At 38.2% G+C, this 25955-nt stretch overlaps 1 protein-coding gene across 3 annotated transcripts in view; it reads right to left on the bottom strand.

Annotated features, from left to right (window-relative positions):
• The window catches only part of gnb1l (guanine nucleotide binding protein (G protein), beta polypeptide 1-like), a 31646-nt gene extending 5691 nt beyond the window's left edge, over positions 1 to 25955 (bottom strand). The window contains exons 1-6 of one of the 3 annotated variants that reach the window (XM_028457683.1): positions 25843 to 25955; positions 15374 to 15533; positions 13832 to 13957; positions 13535 to 13697; positions 10034 to 10126; positions 2876 to 3091 (exon numbers count right to left, since the gene is read on the bottom strand). In XM_028457683.1, coding sequence (XP_028313484.1) covers positions 2876 to 3091; positions 10034 to 10126; positions 13535 to 13697; positions 13832 to 13957; positions 15374 to 15483 — 708 coding nt within the window. In that variant the 5' untranslated portion in view covers positions 15484 to 15533; positions 25843 to 25955. Of the gene's footprint in view, positions 1 to 2875; positions 3092 to 10033; positions 10127 to 13534; positions 13698 to 13831; positions 13958 to 15373; positions 15534 to 24645; positions 24708 to 25842 lie in introns of those variants that run through there. The other 2 variants (XM_028457682.1, XM_028457684.1) reach the window with 2 other exon arrangements.

Genomic DNA, 25955 nt, shown 5'->3' with positions numbered 1-25955 from the left:
CTCTGTCTATCGCTCCTGCCGGAGAAACCCATCACGCACTTGACAGTGCGCGAGTGTCCGCCCGAATATATGTCCTTTTGGCTTAGCAGCTTGTAAACTCCTGACACCCACACCCTCGTAGTCGCACCCTGACACATTGTCAAAGATGCACGCTCAAAGAAAAGCTGAGACAATCTTGAAGATGCTCCGTTATGAAATTATATCAGGCCAACAAGGTCAGAAGATTAAAAGAAAAAGGCTTTGCGAAACATGTGTGATGTATTAACCTCCATTTTCTGAGGCTATCCATCTTTATCTGGCCATGATAAGGTCGCTTCGGAGTCCTTCAAGATTCACTGAGCCATACGTGGACTGTGTTGTGTCTCATTCAGCCTCTCCTTTTCCCCTCAAAAAACATATCTGGCTTGCAGCTGCTTCCCCAGCACTGGACTGTATCGCAGGGTTCATTTGTGGGGAGAGCGATGCTGTGGCACTTACAGCCTCCTCAGCCTTTATTGCAGCCTCCCACTGTGAACTACTGTTTCCTTTACTGCAGATGTGTTTTTTGTTTGGTTAAGAGGCCTCCGAGGTTTTGATATTTTTATTACCTCTCGTGGGTCGTCCGTCAGGACTCAGACGCCGGGTCCACCACCAGGCAGGTCCTCCCCACCCCCGACCCTCGGCTCGGGCCACACAAAAATACTTTTGTGGGAAGAACTGAGGATAACTGTCTGGACGTCACACCGAGTTGCACTTCAGAGTAATTGAAAAGCCCCAGTTGGATTCTTTCCCTCTCAGTGTGCTTTTTTCCTGTCTTCCTCATCCCGGATTACATGTTGAATCAATATTTTGTTGCTTTGAGCAAAACAAACCAAATAGCCACTCGCCTCCTGTTCTTCGTATATTGAATCTAATCCTTTGTGGTGTTTTTGAAGACGAATATGAAAAAAAAAAAATCTGAGGGATTTACAAATACTTCTAATTCAAGCGTTCATTTGTAAAAAGCCTCGGAAAGAATAATACGCCCACACCGAGCAGGAGAGTTCTACATCAGCCTCACCCCCCCCCCAGCTCTGATTCATGGGGGTTGGCTGATAAATGGGAGCATTCCCTTTTGCTTATGAAATCAAGAGAAAACACAGCTTTAAATTAGGCGTACAGTCTGTGCAGCGCTGGCTGTTATGTAAAATGAATTATGATACAAAGGCTGATGTGGCAGAATTTCGTCAAGGGTGAAAGAAACGAGCTTCCTTCAACGTAACACACGGGAAATGTGCCTCAAATTGGTCGTTTTATACAGAAAAGTTACTACAAAAGCAAGTAAAAACGTGTTTTTCTACCTTTATTTGGAATAGGTTTTAGATGTAGCATTGGACTTCTTGTGTCTGTGTGTGGGTGGTTTGACTCTGGAGTGACAGCTCCAGTCTGGCCCTTGGCCCCTGGCCCTGCCAACGCTGTGTAACCAGCAGCTGATTTATGGCCCCTGGAGCCCCGCTGAGCCTCTTCCTCTTTGGCCCCTTAATGTTTTCCAAGGAAAACTGGAGAAAGGCTCCCATCATCTCCGACAGCTTTTTTCCTTTGGAAGTTTAGAGACTCTCTTGTGAAACAATTACTCAACAGGTATGAAGTGTTTGGAATAGGGGTGGGACGAGATGTTGTGCAACGAGATCCTACCTTACAAAAATCCAAACTTGGTATTAATTATTCTATTTTTTTTTTAATAATCAGTTCAAAACTTTAAAACTCATTGAGATTTCAATGTCAAATAAAAGCATGGCTATTTTCCTAAAGGTATTTTTTTTTCTTTTTTTTCCTCTTCTTTTCCAAACTAAATCCTTTCCTAAGCTTGCAATGGTATTTTTTTTAGCAGAACTCTGGTTGCACATATTTTGTCTACAGAGCAGAAAAATGCAGGTCTGTACTTTGGATATTATTATTTTTTTAATTTTTAAGCAATAAACAACTAAGATTGACAAAACCTGTGGCATATGTGGCTGCTTTTACACATTTTACACATGTAAGCAGTGTTTTAGCTGGGTGAATAGGTCAGTTAAAAAATTTATTAATTAAAATAATGTCTAAAAAATGTTGGTCATAAGAAAGCAAGAAACTCAAGGAAAGACAAATACATATGATTTCAAAATTAGATATTTTTTCTTGATAAATCAGTTTTAGGTTGTAAAACATGACAACAATTCTACAATCATGAGCACCAACCACTTGGCTTTAGGCCTTGTTATCAGATAGATGCAGCATTATCCGGGAATGGGTTCCAACATGTAGGTTAAAAGGAGTACAATGGTATTTGAATTTTTTTTTTTTTTTAGATATTTAAAAATAAGTTTGGAAAATATTTTGGGAAAATATTTTTGCTGTGGAGGAACCCTTTGAGCAGAGGTTAAGATGTCTATTTGGCGCTATGTGAGATGCTTTATGCAAAGCCAACAGAGACTGTGGTCTATCAGGAATTGTATATGACACCAATTACTTACTTAGGATAGTTTTCACTACTAGTCCAGAAGAATATAGACCTAAAGGATTGGCTAAACGATACAGGGCTGTCCACATTATTTGTTTAAACTGTGAGAAGAAAACAGAATGATAGCTGACCTCCAGCAAATATCTGCTCTGCGTCTTAGTGACGAGTCACCAGTCTCCACATTTATTGAAACTTATTGATTGCTGTGCATATGGTGCAAAAATGGATTGGATTAACTTTGCGACATCACCTCTGTTTTCCATGATTTTACTTTTCTGATTTATGTAAGAATGTAGCGGTAATTACAAAAAATAAATAAACAGGTATGAGTGTCAGAAAATGATCTACTTTTTGACAAGAGTGTTGAGATAATGTGATAAGATTCATTGGCAGTCGCTTTGCCTGTCCTCTGCTGACCTGTAAGTTGTTCTTCTCATCCAGCTTCCAGGAGGAGAGATTCTTCTCAGAGGAGCCCGATATGCCTCTGAGACGTGTGGGGTCAAAGGTCAGACACATGACAGGATCAGGGTGGGCTTTAACCTGGCTCAGTATGGACTGCTGGGTTACATCCCACAGCAACAGAGAACCCTCCTCGTATCCAGCCAGCAGGAGTGGTCCAGGACACGAGTCTGGCTGGAGAAAAAAAAAAAAGAAGAAGAAGGTGAGGTTATTAAGACAAAACAGGAGGGAGTGTCCGAGTTAAAGACACCAGATGAGAACTGTGCAATAAAAACCACAGAAACCACAGCGTAGTGTTGGGAGCAGAGGTTATCGGTCTGGAAGCTACCGCCGACACTCGTAGAGTTACTGTGGGCTCCATTCGTCAGCCCGTTGCTCTGTCTTTCCAGCACTCCATTACAATGCTGCTCACTTTGCTCCTCATCCATATTACAGAAACAAAGCTCTTGCAATAGGTCAACATACAGCAACCCAAAACACAGGGAAGCATAGGGCACAGCTTCAAGCCCAACACCTTTGGTTTTTACAGTTTAGAGCTTTACTTTCTCCACTTTTACATGAAACTTCTTTACTCAAAATTTTAATTATGTATTGTGCTATTTATTTAATTATAAAAATGATATATATAAAGAGAAAAAACACTTTTCCGTAACCGTATAACAAAGTTTAGTCTTGAACAAAAATAAGCAGATTAAAAAAAACTTTAAAAACAAGATGTGTGTGTATATATATATATATATATATATATATATACTGTATGTTGTTGTTGTTTTTTTTTTTTTTAAAGGGACAATGGAGGTTGAAGCATTAGGAAGCAGGCTTGTAACTGGGTCACCGATTCAAATCCAACGTGGGCCATCACTGTGGGATGTTGAGCATGCCCCTTAATCCTAATACAACTCATTTTGTGTATGTATCTGTACATGTGACAAGAAAATAAAATTCAATTATGTGATTTGTTTCTCACAAGCACATAAATTACATTGCAATCTTTGAAAAAAGTGGTCACAAAATCACAGAATTTTAACTTAATGCTCTATTATTGTAAGTTACCTAAATATTTGTTTTACACATGGATGTGAAAACTAGGGCACAATATGGTTGAAATTGCTCTTTTTAACTTGCAAAAAAAAAAAAACTGAATTATTTTCATCCAGCCCAATTGAGGTCAAACTGGGTTGTATGTGGCTCCTGAACTATAGTTTAATGGTGATCCCATCAGATTCAATCTCTCATATCATTCAAAATGAACAGCAGCTAAGTGCACAAACAGTCATCCAACCTGAAAAATACAAAGTAAGGTAAGATGAGACGTAGTACTGTGCGTTTTAAAGAAGCCGAGTTTGCAACACTTGAAAAGAATGATAAAGTGGGGTCTTCCCAGTGTCGGGCAACACCAGATAACCTTTCGTAGAGAGCTGGCTTCCTCTACAAGAGTGTGTGTAATTAAATGTGTCAGGGATGTGTGGAGTTTAAACCACGACTGTAAATCATTGCTGGGGATGGGAAGATAAAGGTGAGCAGATAAAAACTATTACAACACTGAAGAAGAGTGAGCGAAGACATGGACACATCAGAAAAGTATCCCCTTCCAAGTAAAGATGTGAGGATACTAGAAACAACTCAAAGAATGACAATGTGGAAGACTTTATTCAATGATCAGGAATCTAAAAGACTTCAGTTAGTGACTGTGAGAAAATACAATGCATTACAACATTTGCCAACAAACAGACTTTAGCCCACAACAAATTCTATGAGAACTCCAGAAATAACACAGTGCCAAGGTTGAAGCTCCGAAGAGAAATTGAATCCTTGTGTGGGAAAAAAAACCCAAATCTGTCATTTTATTCACCCATTTTCAAGTCCTCTTCTCACTTATCGCCCAATATTTTCTCGTCTTCTTGCTTTAAACAAACCCTAGACATAGTCGTGTATTCCTTCCAAACACATCAGCCCTGGATGAACACTAAGGGATTATGAAAACAAATAAAAACAAGTGAAAATCAGTGGCCCCAGCTCGCTGCCTGGGACCAGGCTAAGCGTTCCATGCTTGGGGCCCACCGCTTCACTTAAGTGTAGGACCTCATTGATTGATGATGTCATGGGTTAGAGGTCAGGGAACCCTGGGTAGTCACCTAATTCATTATATCCTCCACAGGCCTTTCTACAAGAGGGCTCTCTGCTGGAGTAAAGCTGGGGCTCTGGGAGGAGATTCATCACGTTAGAACAGCTGGAGAGAAACATGCCTGAAGCTCAGTGTGGATGCACAATCGATGTGGGAATATGCAAGTCTTCTGTAGTAGGGCAACTAAGTAAAACCCAACTGTCAATAGGCATGGGAACTACAGCTATATTTCTGTAGCAGTAATTACATAAAATAAACCATATATGCCGTACTTTCTTTTAAGTAAAATTGCAAAATAAGGGGTTCAACACAACTTTTTGAAAAATCAATTGCAATGTCTAACTTTCACTGAAAGTTCTGGGGACTGTTTATCAGTTAACTTTCTCTAAAGATGCTTATTTGGAAATTGCTGAATTGGCCATTTATCTTGAGGTCACTCTACAGCAGTGGATCCCAAACATTTTTATGAGTTTTGAAAAATAGTTCTCACAATTTTCAAGCTTTTTCAATAAAGGTTAAATTGCTACCAATTTTGTTGACATTTTGTTGAGATGGGGCGGCCCAGAAAACATTTCATTAACGATGAGGGGCACAACAGGAAACGTTTGGAAACCATTGCCCTACAGGGTGATTGCTTAAAGCTGCTATCCGGAGTTTCTGAGAAACGTCTCGATGTCCCGTCCTAAACAACTCCACTTCCTCCTAATGCCTCTGCCAATTTACCAGAAGCAACGCCTCTACCTTTCAGCACGCGCATCGGGGAACATCGCGGAACATCGCGGATATAGGTCTATGGGTTAGGTAAGAGCCAAAATCATATTTACCAGTTTGCTGTTGTGACGCACAGTCTTGTTTCAATTCCGCATTCACTTTGATTGACAGACTTCGCTACAGGAAGTGGAAGCCTATTAGCGGGGCGATCACGGCGCTCGTTTCCATTTGTATAGGGGTCTATAGGACGAAGGCAGGACTTATATATATTGATATATATATGAATGACCACCAAGAAAGACTAGTTAGGTATTTCTTTTGCATTTCAAAAGAATGATACATAAACGTGGATTTCTCAAAAACTCCGGATAATAGCTAAGTCTCTGGTTAGACTCCTTTTGTACACACATGTACAATCAACACAGGAGTTACAGTCATTACCTTACATATTTTATTTAGCATTTGAACCCCCAAGACCAAGGTCATATGTTTTTGTCACACAGGCCACAATCGCTCTCTTCCAATGGCCTTTTGACTTTTTGAAATTCACCCCATTTGAGAGTAATCGCTTTGACCAGGCCATTCCAAAAGATTGACTTGGCTGGAAAATAGCAAGCACCCCTGCCTTGGATCAATAGCTTCAAGCAAAAACTGCCAGAACATCAGGAATTAATCGCTTCCTTTACTTTTCAACCTGGCTCCATCATGATGTCATGGCCACGAAGACATGAGGTGATGAGCTGAGAGTGATGGATATCTGTATAGTAACATTTCCTTTTCCTTGCTAGCCGCTTTTCACATAAAAAGCCTTGCACGTCATAGATCACTGCTGTCGAGTTGGTCAAGCCCCGATATCTTTGCACGAGTCAAATCCACATGTGGGGAGGCTTTAGTCCTCATTACACGATCAAGTGTTTGCTTCAAAGGCTGAACGAAGGCAAATAAATCAGATAATATGCTCCTAGACTTTTTAGTGCAGGGTGGTATTAATAGAGTTGAAAGGGAACAAAGTGCCGTTTAACAAAGCATTTAACTGTTTCCATAAACTTCTGCTGAGAAGTCATGAAACGTGGACTATAAATCTGTTGATGAGCCTACTGGAACACAAAGGAGGGATGGTGAGTGAGTAGACAGCGAGTAAAAAAATAACTGCCAGTGGCTTCTTCCCGCAGAGAGCTTGATGAGGGGAGACGGAGGGGAAAGGACAAGGTTGTGTCGGCGGTTGCCTCCTACTGTGTTAGGTTAAGGAAAGCAGCAGGTAGCATAAGAGCATTTCATTTGAGAAACAAGATGACTTTCTTTCTGGTGACTGACATGTTGAAAGGGTTGAAGTGTGTCTGTGATTGTATGTGGCAGCCCCACAGACCAGGGGTTCTCAAACATTCTGGGGGCCAATGAACCCTTCACGGGGACTCCCTCAAGTTAGTTTACTGTCATCGACACTGATTCCACTTCATCATTTTTCTTAATGACTATCTATGATTGTTTAAAAGTAACCAAATAGGGTTATTGTAAAACTTTTAAAATATTGACATATCTTAGGGCTGGGCAATATATCAAGACTCAAGATATATCAAGTTTTCTATTTTGTCGATGGATGTAGAAAATGACAACATCGCCTATATCGAGATATACATCTTTTCACACAGTACAAATCACATCATACAAGTATTTCATATTATTCATACAGTACAGTCAAACAGTGTCCTTCTATACTTCTATCTCCGAGATACTTATTTTATAGCTTATTTTGTTTTAAAATACTTGTTTTAGGAGTCATTGCTTTCGTTACTTCTCAGAACAGCATGAAAAGTACAGTTAAATGGATTACCGAGTGCTGAGTGTTTCCTAACACAGACCTTTCCCTAAATTAGCCACACTACAGAACTCACTCACACGTGCTGTCCCTTAGACACATATTGTGCAGCTGTTTGTTAATAAATGTGCCTGCGTGTTAAAAATATCGAGATTAATATCGTATATCTTCATTTTGAGAAATAATATATAGATATGAGTTTTGGTGCGTATCACCCAGCATTAACATATCTTCATACTGCGCCCCTGAAGAGGTGCTAAAGTTCTACGGAAGTACGTAAAACCTTTATGTGCTTACGGACAACGTTTTTACGTGTGCACGTAAACACATATGCAAGAGTGCGTAAATACATAGAGTACGTTACATAGAATCGATGCCTGTGTTGCCATGCTGAGTTTTTGGTTCCTGCGCTCGCAGAATTCTATGGGTCACGCATTTCAGTTAAAAACCTTTCCATCACATATTCATGCTCACGTGTCCTTATTGAAAAATAAATAAATATTCATGTCACTTCAGGGGCTAAGTAAAATTAAACTACAGAGCTTTTCTTTTATTTATTTTTCTTCTTAAAAGGATCCTCCTCTGTTTTTATTAATGTGGCCTAAAACCTTTGAAATGTCCTTATTAGAAGATCTATGCCCAACAAAATGCATTATTTTGCACTATAATTATTTTATTTAAAACTGGGACTACTTTACCCTGTGCATACTGTAGCTCTTCTAATGAGGATATTTCAAAGGTTTTAGGCCACATTTATAAAAACAGTGGAGGATCCCTTTAAACAACAACTTTGAGTACACCAGGCTTCCTTGTTGCTTAACATATTCCACTTACTCAATGGTGCCATCAAAAATATCCTGCCTTATTGCTTTAAATGTACTTCATAACATTATAGTTGACTGTGTAGTGATGCACCAACCTTCCTGAGTATTTTCACAGTGCTTGGATATTTCCTGTAATTCAGAGAGCTGCTCATGAACAGGCCTCAACCTTAAACAAAGCCAGCCTTAAATGATTTATATTCAGCCGGGGCATTTTGACTTTGAAGTCATACGGCTGCCGACACTGTATTACACTGATATCATATCATTTATAATGATATAATTGATCATTATATTTTCCTGACACTCAACACTGAGGCAGCGTTAATTCATAAATCATGCGAGGGACGTGTGAAAACAAAGGATAACAAAGCAAAACATGAGAAGATTTCCAGAAGCAAACTTTCTCAAAATTCTAACAGGTTTGGACATACTGTACATCATCACCTGTTGTGATTTTATTTCTACAGAAAATGGCAATTGTGCCCAAACGATGAGAAAACTTTGTTTTAAAACCACAGAGTAGTGTACATTTCTAAAAAAAACACAAAAATACCACAAAAACAGTCAAATAACCCAAAAAAGTATGACGGTAAAAAGGTTTCTGACAGCATTTACAAACCAAAATGCCAGTGTTTTACCCAGATCCGATTGAATGTACAGCTGCAGGCTGATATATGACTGTGAACCCCCAACCCTTTCAAACACTCTAATTACAGTCTTGGGATTCGCTGCCAGCTGAGAAGAAACGCTTGGAAAAAAAATGCCGTAAATCATGTGGATTGCCTGGCATGTGCATTTTTGTTGACTGTTCTATTATTGTGTCTCGTCATTGGTTGATGGTGTTAAAGAACAGAGAAACACTGTGCAGAAAAGGCACCTTTTTAAGTGGAAAAGCTCTTTGTCAAAAAATCAAGTTCTGGCACTTTTAAAATAAAACCACAACATTTAAACTCAAACAGAAGCTGACAAGCAGATGAGATGATTGACGACATTGTTAATTACTCCCAAATAAGGGGATTTGCTTAATTTATTGCAGAATTGCTTCTGTTGATACTAAAATGTTGTTTATCGTGTGTTTGGATTGCAAAACAGATGAGAATGAAATTGGAAGCTATACAGAAAAAGTAAACTCTTACAAAACCTAATCGACACCGATAAGCATGTTTTTTGTCCATGACCGTTTTATAATACAAACTCAAATGTTGGCTGCGGATGTAACAACAAAAGGCACAAATGTAAAGAGAAGTCATTTTTAGGATTTGCAGCATGGTCCATGATGACATTTTGCTGACACCGGTTTCACAGTTAAAACTAATCACATAGTGCACTGTGTAATGTGTGCGTCACTTCTGATCTTCGGGTTTTTGTTAAAAATGTTTGTTAAAAACTCCAGGCATCGTGTGTTTTGTGCCTCTTGTTCATTTAAAAAGCCATGTGTCAATTAATAATGCTGCACCGTGTTCCTATAAGCATATACCAAGGTTGAAAAGAAGATTTCAGGATGATTTCATTTGAATTTAAACACAGATTGAGATGAGAACAAACAACAAACAAACAAATGTAAGGCATTTACAATAATCAAAGTAGTTTGAGATCGATGCAACAAATGCTTTTGACATTAACGCTTTGAAACTTCTTACCTGAAATAGGTTGATGCACATGACCATCCCCACTTTGGCGACTGGCATCAGAGTGCAGATTTGGATTTTACTTGGCAATTCAATAATCTTAATCTGTGGAGCATAGGGCAAGAAAAGTCTCAACACTAAGCAAACACACTGAGGGTATGTTATTCTTGTCACAGAGACCTAAATAACAAAAACAAGATTCTACAAAATGATCACAATCGGATTCTAGATTTTTTTTTTGTTGTTGCAATGTTAATTTATTGAGGGGATGAAATAAGCACTTCATTCAAGCATGTAAACACCTGGCCTGGTTTAACCATTTGTCTAGTGCTTTATAGGAATTGTATTTATTCCCATGCATTGTAATTATAAATCTATTATTGCCTTATGTGCTCTATAGCACCTCAGGGAATGAGCAACAGAAAAAGAAAAATGGATTGGGAAAGATAATTAAAAAGCTTGGAAAAGACGTTCCAATGGGGAAAAACCCAGACGATGAGATACTTGGTGTTTTTATAGCATTACACTCACATTTATTACCACATTCCACTCTAGGTTTTCTGATAAAAATGCTGTTCAAACAAGATTTTAAAGAAATCATTCATTACATTGTTTCTTTGGAAAAGATTTGGTCGAATGTATTCTATTGAAAACTGAGATTTCCTTGGTTAAGACTCAAAGTATAGCTTTGGGTGCTCCTTTATACAGGCTAGTGGTCCCTCCCTTTAAAAAAGAAGAATAAGATAATTACAAAATAATGTATACTGTAAATATTTGATATAAACAAACACAAACGTATACTGCTGGATAGAGTTAAAAAAAACAATTCAAATATTATTAGTTTGTCCTTTTTTCTCTTTGGATGTATTATTACAGTTATTCTGGCTGATGCTTCAATATTTAATGAATAATAACAGCAATATATATATACACAATATATTCTAATACATGTTCCTTTGAGAAAAATATCAGCATGACAGGTGTAAAATGACTTGCCTCCAACTTAAAGTACAGTCTCATCCATTATATCAGTGCAGAGCTACTGCCTCACTGTCTATAAATAATCCCCCTAAAGTCTTTCCTGAACACATTGGCACTAATTTGGATTAAAACTACTCTCACAAATGAAACCAGTGATAAAGTATGTTCCTCTGTTTAGGAGTTGGTGCTCAGACTCAGACTCAGACTTCCTCAGTGCAGATGATCTGCAGATTCATCCTCATTAGTTGTGACATTACACAACCCTTAAAGGCAGTGATTTGTATTTTAGCACTGGGGCACAGCTGTCCTCTGTGCTTTCCCTCACAAAAAGGGGGATTTTTGAAGCTTCTCTATGCCTCAGAAGACGTTCCTTGTTCCTGTGTGGCATCAAACTACCAATAAATAAAACTGGAACAGTCTCCGCCATCTGCTGGCATGAACCATGGCGGCCAACTGTAAATAATAATAGCAACTAAAAGAACTCTGAAGGAGGCAGTTGACTGTTGGTTATATACAGTATCAAAACAATGAGAGTATGTGCCATCTGTAATTGGTGCCTAAGTATTGTCTTGCAAATTATCAATGACAAGTGCTTGACGTGCTTGATAAGCATCTGACTTGGCTAGTTATGTCTGAGGAATGGGGCGTAAAAATTAGAAGACAAAATCTACATGGCCTGTTTTGGTCTGGCTTTCATGACTGTGTAGGTGTGTTCGTGTGTGTGTGTGTGCGTGTGTGTGTAGGGACAATGGCATTATTGAGGTGCTGGGAGTCACAGGCGCCCTGATGCCTGGCCTGCTGGACTGGGGTTAACAGAGGCACGTTTGGCTGGATCGGGTGACCGCTCTGACCCTTTCAAGTGTGGCTCCTTCACAGCAGAGCAAGTAACATAAATCTGGAGATTAAAAAGATGTCTGCATAGTTGGGTGCCTTCGCCCTCATCCCATCTCACAGATCATTGAGAAACCAACTCGCATTTGTTGAAAATTGATACAAAAAATTAAAAAAAATATGTCTAAAGTAAAGATTAAAATAACGAAAGAGTATTTTTAATTCAAATTAAGTCGGAGCAAAAAAACAATTGTGGGTTAAATTTGCTGATGCAAAATGCGCACACAGGCTCATTTACTAGCAAACAGCTGCAAAATCTGTGCCACTTTTGGCTTTTTTTCCTCTAAGGGACAGCACGTGTGAGTGAGGTCTGTAGTGTGGCTTGTTTAGGGGAAGGTCTGGCTTAGGATGCACTCAGAAAAACATCTAACTGTGCTTTTCATGCTATTTTGAGAAGTAGTGAAAGCAGTGACTCCTAAAACAAGTATTCTAATACAAAATGATCTATACAATATATATACAGTATATATATATATATATATATATATATATATATATAAATAGAAAATCAATATATTGCCCAGCCCTAGACAGGAACGTGTTTATGTACAATTGACCAGTTTATGTACAATTGACCAGTTAATAACCACAGCCAAAATGAACTAATATACAGCTTCAGTGTTTAGGTTCCTGTCATTGCAATGAGAAAGCTGAGTCATGATGAAAGTGGGATGTTAACGATACTATTTAGCCTGTTGCTTGACAACTTGACACACTTAAGAAACAAATCATCAGATGATGGGACGTTGATGAGAGGTGACATTTAGCAGGGCAGCAATATGTTGCATAAGGAGAAAAAAATGCTAGCTAAACCCATAAATATGTATGAACGCTCCAACTCAATCCAAATAGTTGGCAACAGCATGTTTGTTCAGGTTCGAACACATTACAGAAGTGTTCAAATAATTAACCTGCCCTCCCGACAATAAATCTCATCTAGAAATCTAAATCTAAAAGCATCTTCCTCTAAAGCAGTGGTTGCTAAACTGATGGGCGTGCCCCGTCATGTCAGCGGGGGGTAAAAAGGGGGAGGCAGAAAGGTCTTGCTAAACACTGAGCATGAAAAATATATTTTTTTTTTTTTAACACTCAAAGAATTTAATTATTATCGTTCAAAAAAAGGTAATTGCAGATTTTAAGTTATTTTTATGGCTTTTGAAGAAGAATATTCACATTTTTTTTACTTTTTTCAGTAAAGGTTACATTTTTTTTCTGTAAAAAGTTGTAATTGTAATTGTAATTGGGGGTGCTGAAAAATATTCATTCTTCAAAGGGGGCGTGTAACGAAAAAAGTTTAGGAACTACTGGCTTTAAAGGCAGAAAAATGTGCACTGATGGACCTGAGGTTTGGAGGGTTTCAAATTTGTGTCCTAGAAAATAATTTAAGATTATTATTTATTCAAGAATTTTTTTTTTTCAATTAGATATATTACACATTTAAAGGTTCCTATAACACAATGTGCAGTCTGAAACTTATATCATCACCTCATTCCAGTCAAACTATCCCTTTATATGCATTTTATCAGACATGATATGGAACCAATAACCAGGAAATAGCGACCCAAAAATAAAGTGGACAAACAAGAATTGTTCGATCATACAAAAACAGGCAATTTTAGGTTTCCATTGCCAGTGACCAACCTCCTCCGTTTGTTGCCCTGCAAACGCCAACAAGGAGGATATCGGACTGGTTTCCAGCATCGAGCACTGGCAAAACCCAACACTGCCAGTCCACACCGAGTCAAGTAGGTCACACCGTCCTTCACCAAGATCCCAGAGGCAGATCTGCATGTCACGACCCTGGCTGCTCCACAAACAGAAAACAACCACATCGTCAGTAGTTCCACATGTATTAGTGGTGACAAACCTGGCATTAGCCTGCCTGCTAAACATTTGACACTCATGCAATTGAAGCAAAACATCAAAAACCATATTTACCTGATGAGAGTATCTTTGGAACGCTTTGTGCAGACCCAAATGATGGAACTGCCAGAGTGACCTTCAATGACCTTGTTGGTTCTCCTGGTGTTCAGATTCCAAATATGGATGCAGCCCTTTCCAGATCTAGGAAACCCAAGAAGGTGAGGTTTAAAATAGGCTTTGAACTGTCCAAAATTGGAACAAATAAAAAAAAAATATACATTTGAAATACAAAATACTGTAAATTAACTTGTACAATAATGGTACATGGAAACAAGTTAAATCTGTTACTTTTGAACACCTGGAAAATTTAGCACTCATGTATGGTGTGCCAAGTGTAAAAATTTAGTATAAAAGTTTTAGCTAACACATTTTCATTATTTATCTCACTTTTCTCATATTTAACACAATTTCCTACATTTAACACAACATTTAACCACATATATAGAGGTAAAAAAAAAAAAAAGCATTAAATCTAAATGTTAAATCTAAGTCTAAATGTTAAATCGTATGTTAAATCGTATATATAAATGTAAAATGTTAAATCTAAATGTAAAATGTTACATCTAAATGTAAAATGTTAAATCTAATTGTAAAATGTTAAATCTAAATGTTAAATGTTAAATATAAATGTTTAAATATAAATGTTATATATCATATCTAAATGCTTAATCTTATATCTAAGATTTAACATTTAGACTTAGATTTAACATTTAGATATAACATATAACATTTAGATTTAAAATTTAGATATAGATTTAACATTTAGATATAACGTACCATTTTGATTTAAATGTTTAGATTTAATGCTTTTTTTTACCTCTATATATGTGGTTAAATGTTGTGTTAAATGTAGGAAAGTGTTCTAAATATGAGAAAAGTGAGATAAATAATGAAAATGTGTTAGCTAAAACTTTTATACTAAATTTTTACTACTACTTGGGAGCCCATACTCATGATCAATGCATTTGTAAATAAAATGTGTCAAGAGAAAAAAAAAGTGCACATGCTCATTAAAACCCAGAGCAGCTTTGATTTGACATATTTAAGAACTTGTAGAAAACTGGTACATGGAAATAAATGAAATATGTTACCCTTTATCAATACCTGGATAATGTAGTACTCATTACAGATCAAATGTGTAAATAAAATGTTTGAAGCTTCTCCTCCAGCTTCGCGGTTGTTAGTTTGTCTTTTCACGCTGTGACGTCATCTTCCAAGGTCTTAAAAGCAATGAGCTCATTTTTAAAATCTAAGAAGTATAAAGTACATATCTTTGTTTAAAACAGTAAAGAGCAAAAGTAAAAAGTGGCCAAAAAAATAAATACTCAAGTAAAGTACAGATTGCAAAAAATAAATACTTATGTACAGTAACAAAGTTTTTGTACTTTGTTACTTGTCACCTCTGATGAAAACTGAAAGCGGTCCTGATTGGTCGGCCTCATATTGAGATTTCTTAATCACTAGTTCACCCTACCTTTCTTCTGTTATGATCAAGTCCTACATTTAGAAATAAAATTCAGTTTTATATGAAAAAAAATTAAAAACACAACTACTCACCCAGAAAACAAAAGAGGAGCGTCTTCTCCATAGCACCTAAAATGAAGTGAGTTCAGGGGGCCACCAGCGCCCCTCAGGGTGTAAATGGGGGATGGAGGAGGATGGGACATTCTGTGGTCATTCAGGGATGCAAGAGGCTGTACGTTTGCATCATCAGCCACTGTAGGAGATTAAAATACATGGCACGTGTGAAACAAAATCAAAAGATAAAAACATATTTGAGGAAGTTGAAAGAAAAAGGAAATGTTGAATCCCAGTGTGTTTATAAGCACTCGGCTTAAGCTGCCACAGACACTCCATTTTGCCTTACAGCCATTTTCGAACACACAGCAGACAGTTGTGCTCAATGCCCCGTCTTGTATTTTCCCTATTGTCAGTAACTACAAACCCTGTGGCTCTTTCTCTCCGTTCAGTCTACCATATAACACCTCTGTTCTCAATACATCATAAATCACAGCCGCTGACAGCCTAATTACAGTAAACACACACAGATTGACGCTTCTCTCTCCTCCTGTGATCAACGGTCGTTGTCCCAGAGGCAGAAGCAACAGATTGGGCTTTTATGTCGTTTGTAGGCCGGGCAGATGAGGAAACCAACCCGACCGCAGGTATGCCATGAGGAAATGATGCTTCAACATTAAATTCCACTGGGTTTGATTCCCTGCTCATACAAAAACATCACTTTGCACATTAATTGTCCAACCACTAGGACTAATATCACAACTTTGGTTAATGCAATAATGAGTTCATTGCATGTAGACTATATTAGCATAAAAAAACTGATAGATGCATTTGTTTAGTTTTGCAACTTTGCTTTTGTATTATTGGGACTTAAAAACAACACATCAGCACCCACATGTATTCTTCAAGTTAGGTATCTAGGGATGTTGAGATTAAAAAAAACCTTAGACTGAGTACCAACCCCTAGAATACTGCAAAGTCCTGAGCTTCAACCTGAGATTGCACCAAACAGACGTGTTCATTTATCAAAAAATCAGCAAGATGCACATCCCTCATTTTCTCCAGTTTCCTCCCACGGTCAAATAAATATGTACGGTAAATTAGTGATGTAGGCTCTGTGTGCTGGCTAAACTCTAGAAATAAATTACCCAAAATATATAATCTAACTCCCCGCAACCCTGATAAACGGGAATAAGCGGGTATGTAGATGGATAAATGGATGGATATAATCTAACTCAGAATAAGCATGACAAAGCATTAATATTTAAATGACAATGGAGTGCACTTTTCATTTTGAAGAAAATCTGAATTTGTTGAGTGAAAAATAGATTGAAAAAAATCAGAGTACAGAATTTCCTTGGATGCAGTGGTGGGTGAGCAAGAGAGCAAGCACGAAATAGTTTAAACATACATCACTTTATGTTTCAAATTCAATCAGCCCTAGTGATAAATATTTTTTATATAACACTGATAGACATAGTATAGGCCTTAGGTATCAGTACATTGAAGGCATTTCTTTTGAAAAACTGGCAAATTTACGAACAAAGGCTGAAAATGCCACTTACAGGTTTGTTAATGACTCCATCAACAATGGGTTTGTTGACAAATAGCCATGTGATGTGAACTTCAAAAATGTTTTTGCAAATGCATTGTGGGATTTGGAGTACTGAAAAATATTGCAAACACGGTGCCAGTCAAAGCACAAAAGTTTCTTTAAGCAGTATTTTTACTTCATTCTCACATGATTGCGATTTATTTTGGCTTTGTTTATCGCGTTAACCATGATATGACTTCATTCCGATTTCTTGAAAAACCAAAATAACAACATTCACCATTGTTTTACTTTTGTTTTGGTTTTTCAATCTGTGAAAACACGAGAGATGTCCTTTTTGGCAGTGGATGAGAACGACTTTTGAATTAAATAGCGTTTAATTTATCATCCTGAGCAGCTTTAAGCATCTCATTGTGTATCTTGGGGGTGCCACACACCAACCTCACCGCCTCCCCTCACAGTCACCCTCCTCTACTTTTACTTATCATAACCTTTGCACTCTCCAATCAACAGACACTGAAACAGGAGCCCCAGGCATTCGGGCCAGTTCATTTCAGGAGGTTAGCGGTTAAATTGTCCATGCAAACCTGTGAGGCAGAGAGACAGAGACCCCTGACAAGCCTGCCAAATTAAGCGCACAATACTGCAGCCTGACAGTCTCCTGCTGACACAAATTATACATAACACTGCACTATAAACCACTATATACTTTTTTCCACAATGATTTTTCAAAACTTTTCATCAAATTTCCATATTCAAAACCATTAGAGTGGGCAAAAATGAGTGCTGCTTCCCCAATGTTGCTGATTTGGGGTGTCCCGATCCAATATTGGATATCGGTCTGATATTAGCCTGAAAACTAATAATATTTTCCAAATTCTGGATTTTTGATATTTTCTATTTATTTTATTCAATTGTTGAATACTGTAGATATCATGTTGAAGGTTAAAATGTATGTAACAAATTGGTTAATGATAAATTGGTCAGTTTTTCTCATACCTACTGTTGCTGACTATTGTTCTCTGTTTGAGTAACATCACTTGATCAAGGCTTTTCTAACATTCCATACTACATAATAAGTCATTATTATTTTTGTATTAAAGAAGAAAAAAAAAAAAGAATCGGAAATGAAAAAGTTGTATCGGGACATCCCTATTGCTGATGTCAAAGGATTTTAGACATAGTTTACATCCAGCACGGCCACGGCCATCTTCTCTCGTCAGCCATTGTTGGTAACTTACATTTTCCAGCCACATTGCATTGAATGCACATTTTTCAGGCATTTCCAAAAGTTTGAATCCGACCATTGATGCTCCAAGGCTAATCTCAGCAACGTGCAAACTAACTTATCTGGAGAGTGAATTTGTGAGATCTCGTGATTGAAGATGCAAAAAATAAGTAATTATTATTTGTTTAAAAAAGAAAAAAAGAAGAAAAAAAAAGATGTATGTATGATTCATGCTGATATCAGATCAAAATCGGTATCGGCCGATATGCAAGCCGGCTGCAATATCTGTATCATATTGAAAATTAAAAAGTTGTATTGGGACATCCCTACTTTATTTCCAAAACATTCAAATTATTTCATGACTTTTCAAGACTTGAAAATCCATAACATTTCCAGGAATATCATGACCGTGGGGACCCTGATATACTCACCATAAAGAAGCCACTCTATATTTTAAAAACAGCAGCAGAAAAGTATAGAAAAGACTGGAAAACCAAAAACTGAACAAGCAAGTTTTTACGTGGTATGACGATAAAGGCAACAAAACAAAACAGAAAAAAACAGAAAGTCCAATGTTTTTGTGAGGGTCCATCAGTTAAGCCGTTACTGTGAAAGGCTGGATAAGAAGACTACATTCCTAAGCTGGACACCAGCGCCTCTGTGAGTGTGTGAGACAGGGGAAGGCTCACTCTGATAACAGGTGGATTAGGCGTCACGTATTGTCCTCATGCAACAGGTCTGCGTGGAGCTGTGAGTCATGGACACAACAGCCTGTAAAACTCAGCTAGCTGTCAATCAAAGACAACAACCGGATGACTTCACTCTACCAGGGTAAACTTACAGAGATTCTATCCAAAAGATGAGTACAATGGTCACCTTCCTGTGCCACCGCTTCCTCAGTGGACTTTTCCTTGGGTTTTCCAGACGTCAGCATTTCCACTCACTACATTGGTCCCCAACAATAGAGCTTGTGTTGTGGCTAAAAGTGAGTCACCCCCCAAAACACAAACACAAACATGCAGCCTGCTCAGGAAGGGAGACACAGATACTGTAAACAAACATCGTAGTGCCAGGATGTAACTCAAATGTATTGGCAAGGCCTTTGTGAAGTTTTCAACCGCAAATGTAGTAAACAGAGCTGAGAAAACATCATGACATTTTTTTTCTTTTTACAAGCTAACATGTCAAGAATGTACAGATTAAAGCTGGGGTATGTATGTTTTTTTTTTTTGTTTTATTTGGTCAAAAATCCATAATCATCTTTGTAATCCAAAGTGTTCTGAGTGACAGTGAATCTCTGCTCCTTCTCCTTGTCTTGTAAATTAAGTTTATAAATCCAGGAGCATGACGCTGGACTTCAGCCAATCAGAGATCTTTCTACAACAGGGTGATCCCATGAGCTGTTTTAAGCATTACTATTGGCTGCTCGAGCTGCAGGTCAAAAGTCAATGCCAAAGTCAAATAGATAGGGTTTGTCGGATCTTTTTCACCTTGACCTTTTAAAAATGAAAGGGTTTATCTACGCCATTTAAATACACTTACAGTCTCTGTAAAGCAAATTCAGCCATTTTCTTCAAAACACATTAAATAAAAACCATTTAGAATTTAATAGTGAGGCGAGGCTTCACAAACTGTTTCAAATTTCTGTGTTCAGAATTTAATGGGCGGGTCAAGAATCATAGCCGCGTTACGTAATGGAGCCATCATTAGCATAAACCCGACCCTGCTGCTGAAGCACATCAAACTTCCACGGCCTCCAGCAGGCGCTAATCGGTCCCTAGCCAAAAACAAACCACATATTCGGACTCAAGGCAATAAAACGCGTCCGCTGGTGCCACATTTTCCATGAAATGAGCACTTTTTTTATACCATGATTTTGTTTACTCAGAAATAGGAGTGTGATAACTCGATACGGCAATAATTATCGATATGCTTGCCCTTGCGAATTTTCTTTTTTTTGGGATTTAAGATTTATTTTATTATTTTCAAAACCTTTTCTGCTTTTTCAATAAAATGTGCAGGTAGGACTTCACAGAAATGTTGTCACTGTTTGTTGAAGGAACCAATATTTTGTTTACTGGCATATTGCACTATAATGGTGTCACTGGTAGGAAAGACCCTATTTTTTGTTTACAGAAAGCACTATTGGAGATATTTATTCCTTTACATTGGTATGTTGACACTTATTTACAGAAATGTTGCACTAAAATAGTGTCATGTTCATAGGACACTTTCAATTTATTGTCTTTCAGATGTGAAATAAAAATGTAATTTTTTCACTTAAACTTTTTTTTTGTTACAGATTATCATAGATTGATTTCTGACCAACATATTGATAATCGCAGTATCGTCATATCGTGAGATAATCATTATTGTGAGCGGCGTATCGCCTATCATATCGTGAGGAACCCAGAGGTTCCCACCCCTACCCGAAAGGGATGCACATATTCGGACTCGGGGGAGCAGACCTTTCCTGAGACACCTCGTTTGGCCCGATCCAAGCACTTTTGGAAGTACTATCGATGCGGGAGCCGCTTTTACACTGCTCCCTCCCATAGACTCAGTAAATGGAGGCGGCGCCTCTAACTGACACGCCCCCAGCATCTCAGAGCAGAGAAAAGTGCTGGTTTTTCCATAATTTTGAGACCTAATTTAAATACTATACTTAGCAATTTTTTTCATCTTTCAAATTTGGCTCAGTGGTCAATGACACATGTTTCTGTGGTGTGACAACCACATAATACAAATTTATTTCTACTTTACATGGACTTTAAATACGTGACCAATAATGTGTGAACTGCAGTGACAAAATTATTGAAGTAGAAATGATATTGATTTTTCCTCATTTCAAAGCTTGCAAACCCAAGAATTTCCAACAATCACTGTTAAAAAAAAAAAAAAGAGCCAGGGTGACATTACTGGAGTCAATCATCATAAAGGACGAGCAGTTTTCCTCCAAAATATGCAGCATCAGTTCAGTTTTAATAAACATCAGAAGCCTTCATGGTGTGATTGGGGCATAGATAACATGACAGATAGGACAGAAAATTACTTTCTTCTGCCCAGGCTGCTTATTAAACATTTTCATGCAAAAAAAAAAAAAAAAAAAAAAAAGAATGTCAAAGTTGCAGTAGAGAACAACTGCCTCATCCTGATTAAACCTGCGACTCTTAATAAATCAGGCTGACTGGTTTAATTCCCCTGAGCTCGAATGTGGGAGCCAATGGTACGAGTCAAAAGAGGACAGCTGAGGCTCATGTCTGCTCTGTAAAAGATAAGACAACTCGGAGTAATCTGACTCTAAGTCTGTGGATAAAGGCAGTTTGTCTCTTTTTGGGTCATCTGTCCACACCTATGGGGTAATTAGGCCTAATTATGAGAGAAAGGTCCGCTTCCCCTTCATGTTATTAAATAAAAGCCAGTCTCGTCCGCCAAGGATCTCTCAACACCAGCAAGGGGCTGACGACCTTCAGATCAAACACAGGCTCTATCTGTGCCCCCCTTGGATGGCGCACCCATCCGCCTGCCCGGCATTGCTGCACACAGTATTCGTTATGATATGAGGCATCAAAGTTTAGGGTTATTTTTTTTTTTTTTTGTCTTTTAGAGATGAGGTGGGAGAGTCCCATCCACATTCTTCGCTTAGTGCTGTTATCATGTGATAACCAGCTCTCCACCTGAGCAGCCCTCTTGTCAAATTATGCCATTCATAAATAAGAGCAGCTAGGGAGGGTAGGAGGACATGCTGATCACAGGGGGTTTATTATAGCAGCTTTATAATACCCAGCTTCACTGGAGCCATTATAGAGCCTGAGATCCCATGGTCTGATATTAGCTTCATCTGAGATCTGAGCTGTGTGATGAAAACCAAAAGTAGATTACACATCATTTAAAAGATTCATTTGAGATTTTTGTTGCCTTCACGTGAAATAATGAATGACCTCTAAAAGGCGAGCGTGCTTTGAAAGACTTTAGCTGACAAGGAGTTTTTAACAAGTTTATAAACTATGTGTGGTGTGGAGAGGACTCTGGTCCTACCCATGCCTGGAAACCTTCTGGAGAGAAGTGGAACAGCTGATCGCAGAGATCTTGGACAAAAAGGTGGATTTTTTTTCCTTCACCTCCATGTACCTTGAAGAACTTTTGAAGAACTTGGTAGGATAGACGCCTACCTCTTGAAAATATTCAGAATAACTAGTCAGCAACTAAGTGCTGGCGAACCCCCCCCCCCCAACTTTAAGTTGGACTCTTAAGACTCTATAAACTAGGACTGCACAATTATTTGAATTGAATTTAACTGCGATCACGATTTTGGTTGCCACAATTAAATTGAACCTGGCCCGTCAGCAATATTTACATACAACTAAAATGTGGGCTCTGCTGCATATCAAATCAGGCACTTTCTCAAACTTTAGTCAGTGGCAGCTTTGAGTTTGAAGTAATTGTTTCCAATGAGTTGCATTTCATGATAGCACTCTAATACTGTATTTTTTCAGTACATTTTAAATTCTTGGCTTAATTTCTTTTTTGGGGGGGGCTAGAATTTGTATTTAAAGCTTCATTTGGCACTGTAAACTGTTCATATATTGTTTTGTTTTTTTAGTAGTGTAAAAGAAATACAGATTTTTCCCTCAGATGATAAGTAATTGTGATTAGAATCGTGATTACAATATTGATCAAAAATAACCATTATCATTTTGGCCATAATTGTGCAGCACTAATATAAACATCTCCACAGCATGGAGAAAATGACTTTTACACTGAGGCTTCAAAAGAATAAAGGAGACAAATACTGGGAAAAAAAGGATAGCTACAAAGTCTATGAACAATATCTGTATCAAAAACTGTAACGTGCTAACTAACCTTTGTATTTATCTTATTTTATTATCCAGTCTTGTGCCTTTTTTGTACAAACCAGTTCCCTGTTTGTTTCATATTTGGTTCCATATTACAAAATCAAATTAATAGATTTTAAAAATTACATTTTAAAAAGTTGATATAATGTGATGCGCCTTTTCCAAGCCTTTGGAATGCACTGAACTGATTGATACTTCACTTAGTGGTCTGTTAATAGCTGTCGCTGCAACCATTAGTCACCCTTTTTACCCCCCCCCCCCCAACTAATTGCTGATCCTTTGGAGGAAGAAGCCAATGTGCCAAAAAGCGAGCAGGGTCCATTATAAAAATCCAGATAGAAAAACACCACAGGAAGTTGCAAGAAAGACACACACCCTTTATTGTGTCTTGGTGGGGGTATCTGGACTGGATAAACATCCCCGTGTCAGATAGAGACTGAAGTCAGACACAAGTGCACCAACACCCACTGTCAGTCACAGATCCACTGAGTGGGAAGAGGTGGCATTGTTTGCGTGAATGGCGTGAATGCTAAGCAGGGGCCATTGCAGATAAGGTCTCAATGCCTTGTGGGTGTCATTGAGGCAGGCCCTGATGGAACACTATGTCAGAGAGGGTCCTGATTTAGGAGGCTCTGACTGTGGACAACAGGTACCAGGGCGTCTTATCTGTTTGCATTATCACCCATTTCCTCCACAAGCCCATTTACCTGGGCACTGGAGGACAAAGAGACAACAAGAGGGTTGACAGCGCGCGTGTCATCGTACATCACCACACATTCTGGGTGTGATGGCAATACTTTGGAGTAAATGTGAGGAGGATTTCACTGTCATGACAGCCCGATGAGGAAACAAGCACGTGTTGACTGTGCTGTAATCCCAATAAGGCACCAGGAAAACAGCAAGCAACAAGTTGTTACACTTTGTCAGACAGCGCATTCTCACCGCAATGGCCGTCAGTCATACTCAGGGGTGTGATGAGTGACTGCATGGATGCCAAGTAATGAGCGGTGAAAAGGTTGACATTGTACACGGTCAACATCTTCCAAAGGTCAACCACAACAACTCTAGAATCTGATTTTAAAAACTCATTAAAAGCAAACTACTCAACACTCTGACGTCAGTATTCATACATTTCTTAAGTGTACATATAATATTAGTTAACAGAATAACTGTAACCTTTTAAAAAAAAACTACATTGTGAATTAAATCAACCTATCAAGTAAATGAAGGTTTTTCAATATAAAGTTACAAATACCATTCAACATATCTCAACATGTCTATAATGTCAAAAACTAAGTTAAACTAAAAAAAAATGTAAGAATGACTAATTTCAACACACATTGGCACAACTGCTTGATTCAGTGCAATAGTACAGTAGATAATTCTTTAGTTTAATGGTTTGTGTTTGACATGTCAATAAGAATATTCCATTCATGACAGCTAAACTTTATTTGTAGTTCATGAGAGACCTTTTAAAATCAATACCCGTATATGTACTACAATATATAAATCCTTATGGTTCTGTTTTTAACAAAAAATCTCTTTGCATATTTATGTAATCATAATTAAGTTTTTTTGGGGGGGGGGTTTCTTACAGAGTTTTAGCATGGCTATGCTGTACCACCCTGTCTGTGTGTGTTCCTCAAATATCTCTGCGGATCAGGATCAGACTGACCTGAGAGTTTCAACATGGCTGCTGTTTGTTTCAAGGGTGTGCAACGTCAGATTTGTTTGAACGCCACACCCCGACGCCCCACCTCCTGAGTCGACGGACTCAGTGAAGATGTCATCAGTCCTAGCTTGATGATGTCATCAGTCCTAGCTCTACAGTGATGATGTCATCAGTTAGAACATTAGAACATTGGTCCTACCTCTAGAACATTAGAACATTGAAACATTGGTCTTACCTACTGATGTCATCAGTCCTAACCTCAACATGTGCATGGCTTCTGCTTGGTTCAAGGATGTGCGACGTCGGATTAGTTTGGACTGCAATGATACTGTTAATAAATTATCTCTACAAAAGCAAGGAATTTCATAAATGCTTTACAAATTTCATGTGCATCTAAACTGACTGTTATGGATCAATGACACTAAACGAGTCCGGACTGAGTTTGTTCCAGTCTGAGGAGATCCGGATCCGCGAGGACAACAAACTGGAATCAGAATAGATGGAGTTCAACTCCCTACAGTGTCCCTTTAAAAGCCAAAATATATGAAAACACAATAGTTATCACTCCACACATTTCATAACAAAACTAAATATCCCTGACGTCCCACCTTCAAACACAACCTCATTTAGCCATCCATGAGAAACTACTTAACCTCCCACTTTTCTATAGCAACACATACTTCCTACGGCCACTGCTGCACAAGAACTTTACTATTCTTTACTTTACTAAAGAACCCCATGGCACAACTTTTCCTAGTTATTTCTTCACAGTTAAGGTACTGATATTTGTTAACAGAAATATTGCAGCAATGTTTGCATTAAAAAAAAAAGTGACATTATGTCCCATAAGTGTTGACGCTCTGACAGTGTTCAAGTGACCACATCTATCGACATTAAATGTAGTTGTAAAAAGGACGGAGTGAACTGTAGATGAACATTGGGTACACTCAATTTAACAGAAAGCTGTTTTACATCAGTCACAATGTGACTTGTACTTTTTCCTCTTTTCACTAAATGTTCACTGTCCCCCTTTTTTTAATCTCCGACTAACAGGAGACAAATATAAGAAGCTTGTAAGTGTCCACATTATTATGGCTGTTCCTCTATTATACCGAGGGTATTAAAAGTAAGAACGTTCTTCGTCTTATTACCAAAAAGGCAGTGAGAAGTGAAAGCAGCTTAAACAGAGGACATATATACCTTCTTGTTGAAACGTGTGAGGCGTTGTGCTCAGAGGCACGTCGTCACAGACACGCTGTTGGGTTAAATGTCAGTCCGAGGAGACGCGTCTGAAAATAACAACAAACCCGCCG

The sequence above is a fragment of the Gouania willdenowi genome, chromosome 9, assembly GCF_900634775.1.
Source record: "Gouania willdenowi chromosome 9, fGouWil2.1, whole genome shotgun sequence".
NCBI classification, from domain to species: domain Eukaryota; kingdom Metazoa; phylum Chordata; class Actinopteri; order Blenniiformes; family Gobiesocidae; genus Gouania; species Gouania willdenowi.
Note: the sequence above shows the minus strand (reverse complement) of the source record. Positions and strands in the feature narration are given on the sequence as shown.